We start from the raw sequence: 4,531 nt of genomic DNA on the forward strand, positions 1-4,531 counted from the left end.
GGCTGGGGGTGGCGTGCGGAGGGGAGAAGGCGCTGGCTTTGTTTGTTTTCCTACCCAGCGTTTCATAGACGAGCCAAAAACCGCCACTGGGGATCGGGGTGTGTAAATCTCCCTGGCTCGGAAGCCTTTCCACCCCGCTCCTGCCCCCTGCCACACGTAGACGGGAACAATCTCGTGTGTTTCTTTGAAGTTGTATGGAGAGTCGTAACCTGGGGAGAAAGGCTAAAAATAAACCGGGGCCGGCTACGGGAGAGGGTTTGATCCTAGAGCTGGAATGAAGGAACAACCCAGCCCCTCCGCGTTACCGATTCCTCGATCACCCTTATCTCAGAGGCTGGTATTAAAACAGCCTCTCGGTGATAAACAGTCAACCCCCTTGCCGCGTGGTCCCCTGCTCTGTTTCGAAAGAAAGAAAGAAAGAAAGAAAGAAAAAAAAAACCTAGAAAGCCCCTATCCCAGTGCAGCAAAGCGCGTATTTGTAGCTGCCAGTAAATCCAGGCAGCTTTTATATCGAAATGCTCTGTGCCTGAGGCCAAGTCATGCTGCTAAATATTGCTGACCACTTTTTCTTTTATGGCTTTCATGTCACTTAGCTATTGAAAGTAAGATGGATTTGTACCATTTCTTCACCCTGCTCTGCTCTCCCCACACCCCAGGTCTGCCCGGAGAGGCCATTGGAGGAAGAGCGCCACGTGACAGAGGGGTGCCAATGTTATTCTCCAAGGGTGTCAAGACCCTGTCAGTTTGCGAAATAAATATTGGGAAACAACGAAATGCAAAAAGCGACCTACTACGACAGCTCTGCAATCTATGGTGCCTACCCCTACCAAGGAGCAAATGGTTTCACTTATAATGCGAGTCAGCAGCAATATCCTCCATCTTCATCACTTGTGGAAACTGAGTACCACCGCCCCGCGTGCTCCCTCCAGTCCCCTGGCAGCTCCGTGTCCCACCACAAGGCCAATGACATCAGTGAGAGTTGCATGAGGACCCTGCCCAGCCAGCCTCTCCAGCCCCCTGGCCTTGCTGACCCGCAGGCCCCACCGCAGCCGCCTCCAGCCCAGCAGACACAACCTCCACCTCCGTCCTCTGCCTCACCATCTCAAAATGCCAGCAGCAACCCTGCCCCGGCCAACCCCACCAAGAGCCCGGCTCTTAACTCGCCCACCATGTCCAAACAGATATTCCCGTGGATGAAAGAGTCTCGGCAAAACACAAAGCAGAAAAACAGCAGTTCCAGTTCAGGTATGAAACATGCTCCCCCCTCTCCCTGGGTACCCCTGGGCTGGCCACGCATCCGGTGGGGAGGAGGGCAGCCCTGCCCAACTTCACTTTGGGGAGGGGAGGGAGGGGGCTTTTTTCCTCTCCAAGTTGACCCCCTTGAGCTTTTGGAAAGGGCTTCCCACCACTTGCAAAGGGAGCTCAGTGAAGAAACCACCCCTTGCAAAAACTTTCCCAGCCTTGCAGGATGGGTCCAAAGCGTTTTTGTTTCCTAGTGGCTAATCCGTTTGTGCCCTCCTGCATCTATCACATTTCCTAGGTAATCCCCCTGCCAGTAAATCATGTCAGTGTGGAGCAGCCCAGGCCTTAAGCCAGAGGCCTGTCCCGAGTACTTTGTTGGCGTGGTGCTGTTAGATTAATAAGACAGTGACCTATCTCTGCTGAAGTGTAACAGGAATAAAATAGCTCATAATCACGTGCAGGCGGGATCAATGCCCTGCATGCAGTCAGAACCTCTTCCTATTTTAACAAGCTGATTGGCAAAGTTACAAGCCTGGTAAACAAAAATCATTCTGGAGTGCCATAAACTCAGCCCATAAAATATTATTTGAGGGATGGAAGTGTATATTAATGCTTTTATGACTTGAGGAAACCCAAATCAATAACACCAGTGCTAGCTCCAGTGCCCAGGAGTTGGGCTTGTATTAACCTCTTCCTCCTTTCCTCTTAAATGTGCCTTGGAAATAGAGCCCAAAACTTTAGTGAATGTCTTTGCCAGTTTGCTTTAAAAAGCTCTGGTAACACTGCTGTTTACAGCCTTCTGTATCATGTATTTATTTTATTAAAAAGCAGTAACATTTAAATATGTCTGTACGCCTATATGCAAGCCTAGCCACCGTATGTTCTTCTTATGTATATGATACTTCACAATCACTATCATATGTTCATGCTATACACTAGACGTGATAGAAACACTATGTTGTTGATTCTGTGCTTATATGTGATAATGTTATATTGTAGACACCTAACTTTCAGGTATCTCTAGCTGCTGTCTATATATCAGGGTTTTCAGAAAAAAAGAGGACCGCAAGTCTTTACAGCAATGGACAACCACTAGGTCTTGAAGACCTCCATCCCGATCTATTAGCAGAGCCATAAGTTCACCTTCAGGGTTTCTAAACCCCACTGTGTTTCCCTGAACCTTTCTTACTCCCCTGAACGCTTCTTACTCCTTTATGCAAAGCTCAGGATAAGTTGTGTGCTGTCATTCTTAAAGGAATATTCTTAGAGGTGGTGGATGTCTGTTGAGGCTCCTGGCTTGGCGTGACTGAGCTCATGCCACAGGGGGAGTACTCGTTGCACTGGTGGGCATCCATCTTGCATCTGAGAATTGGAGTCTCCAGGTGCTGGTGGTGTTGGCAGTTGTCTCTGGTTGCCATGTCCAGGTTCGCCATGCTGATTGTGTTCTTTGTATGATTTACATAGGTGAGAGTTGTGCTGGTGATAAAAGCCCTCCCGGGCAAGCCTCCTCTAAGCGAGCCCGTACAGCTTACACAAGTGCCCAGCTGGTAGAACTGGAAAAGGAGTTCCACTTCAATAGGTACCTTTGCAGGCCACGAAGGGTAGAGATGGCTAATTTGCTCAATCTCACAGAAAGACAGATCAAAATCTGGTTTCAGAACCGCAGAATGAAATACAAAAAGGATCAAAAGGGCAAGGGCATGATGACCTCTTCAGGAGGACAGTCCCCAAGCAGAAGCCCTGTCCCTCCATCTGCTGGGGGATATCTAAACTCTATGCATTCTTTAGTAAACAGTGTCCCCTACGAGCCCCAGTCGCCTCCGCCATTTAACAAGCCTCATCAAAACACCTATGGCATCCCTGCATCGTATACCACTCCTCTTAATAATTGCCCACCTCCTCAAAAGAGATACACGGGGACGGCAGCTGTGACACCTGAATACGATACTCATCCTCTTCAAGGCAACGGTTATGGGAATCCACATATACAGGGAAGCCCCGTCTATGTAGGGGGCAACTACGTGGAGACCATGACCAATTCTGGGCCTTCCATCTTTGGTCTAACTCATCTCCCTCATCCTCCCTCTGCCAACATGGACTACAGCGGGGCTGGGCCAATGGCCAACAATCACCACCATGGACCTTGCGATCCGCACCCAACATACACAGACCTTACCGCTCACCATCCTTCTCAGGGAAGAATTCAGGAAGCGCCCAAACTCACCCATCTGTAAAAGACAGGAGTCACTAAGTGGAACACCAAGCCCCCAACTTTTGGAAAGTACTCACCCCTTCTGTTCGTTTTGGTTTGTTTTGTTTCCTTTGGTAAAATCGTTTTCTAGTTTATGTGACGTAGCAATATTTGTTGCTTGAATTGCTCTATAGTTTCACTAGTGGATATTTATCTTCTTGAACTGTAGCCTTGTGTCTCACTTTGGGAGTATGCAGAGGCTTTATACTTTACCTTCTACACTTTTATCAAAACAGGGTATATGAACAAATTTTCTATAAAAGGAATTCTTAAATGTGAATTTGTTCGTACATGATTGATCCCACGGGGAAGCAATTTTTTTTATTGCACTTCTTTTAAATAGCGAGAAAGACATCAAAAGCGCTTGGACAGGGACTCCCTGGACAATTATTAATACGTGTAAGTCTTTCAATGTGTGTATGCTGGTGAACATTCAGATTTATTTATTTTTTTTTTTTGCAAACATTGAATAATCTAAGTGTTTAAAATTTTATTTATCCCCATTTGTTCATATTTATATATATATAAAAAAATCTGTACCCTGAATATTCAGGAAGTATTTACCTGGCCATGTGTTAGATGGCATATCGGCACGCGTAGGAAATATCATTTGAAAGGAAACTATAACTCCTTTTATTAAAAATGATGGTAACGGTGATGATGACGATGCAATAAAATCTGGGAAAAAAGATCACGGTTTGAATACTTCATGCTTGTAACATCCAGCTAGGCGGACAGCGTGTGAAGCTGAAAAGGCTAGATTTGTTTTGAAAGTTATACATTCCTTGCTGCTCACGTTCTGAAAAAAAAAAAACATTAAAAAAAAATAAAGTTTTTATTCTGAATAATAAAGAGTTAAGAACATGTTCTTCGCAGCGCAAGGGAAGGGAGAGCCCTTCATGACGTGGGGAGTTGGGAAACTCGTCTGTAAACTCACACGAGGATCCGCTCGCCCACCCAAAGGGCCCCGCGACGCCTTTTCAGCATTTCATAGGCAGGGAGAGGGATTTTTTTTCTTTTTTCTTTTCTTTTCTTCCT

At 46.3% G+C, this 4,531-nt stretch overlaps 1 protein-coding gene across 2 annotated transcripts; it reads left to right on the forward strand.

Moving 5' to 3' along the window:
- Positions 1–773: 773 nt before the first annotated feature.
- HOXA3 (homeobox A3) lies at positions 774–3,476 on the forward strand. 2 transcript variants are annotated; one of them, XM_009638653.2, is made up of 2 exons: positions 774–1,245; positions 2,707–3,476. In XM_009638653.2, exons 1-2 carry the CDS (start codon positions 774–776, stop codon positions 3,474–3,476), a joined length of 1,242 nt encoding a protein of 413 aa, XP_009636948.1. The 2 variants fall into 2 exon arrangements, with proteins under 2 accessions (XP_009636948.1, XP_035749979.1); XM_035894086.1 differs by having other exon boundaries at positions 774–1,239.
- The last annotated feature ends 1,055 nt before the right edge of the window (positions 3,477–4,531 follow it).

This window comes from Egretta garzetta, unplaced genomic scaffold, assembly GCF_000687185.1.
Source record: "Egretta garzetta isolate BGI_Z169 unplaced genomic scaffold, ASM68718v1 scaffold94, whole genome shotgun sequence".
In the NCBI taxonomy this organism is placed as follows: Eukaryota; Metazoa; Chordata; class Aves; order Pelecaniformes; family Ardeidae; genus Egretta; species Egretta garzetta.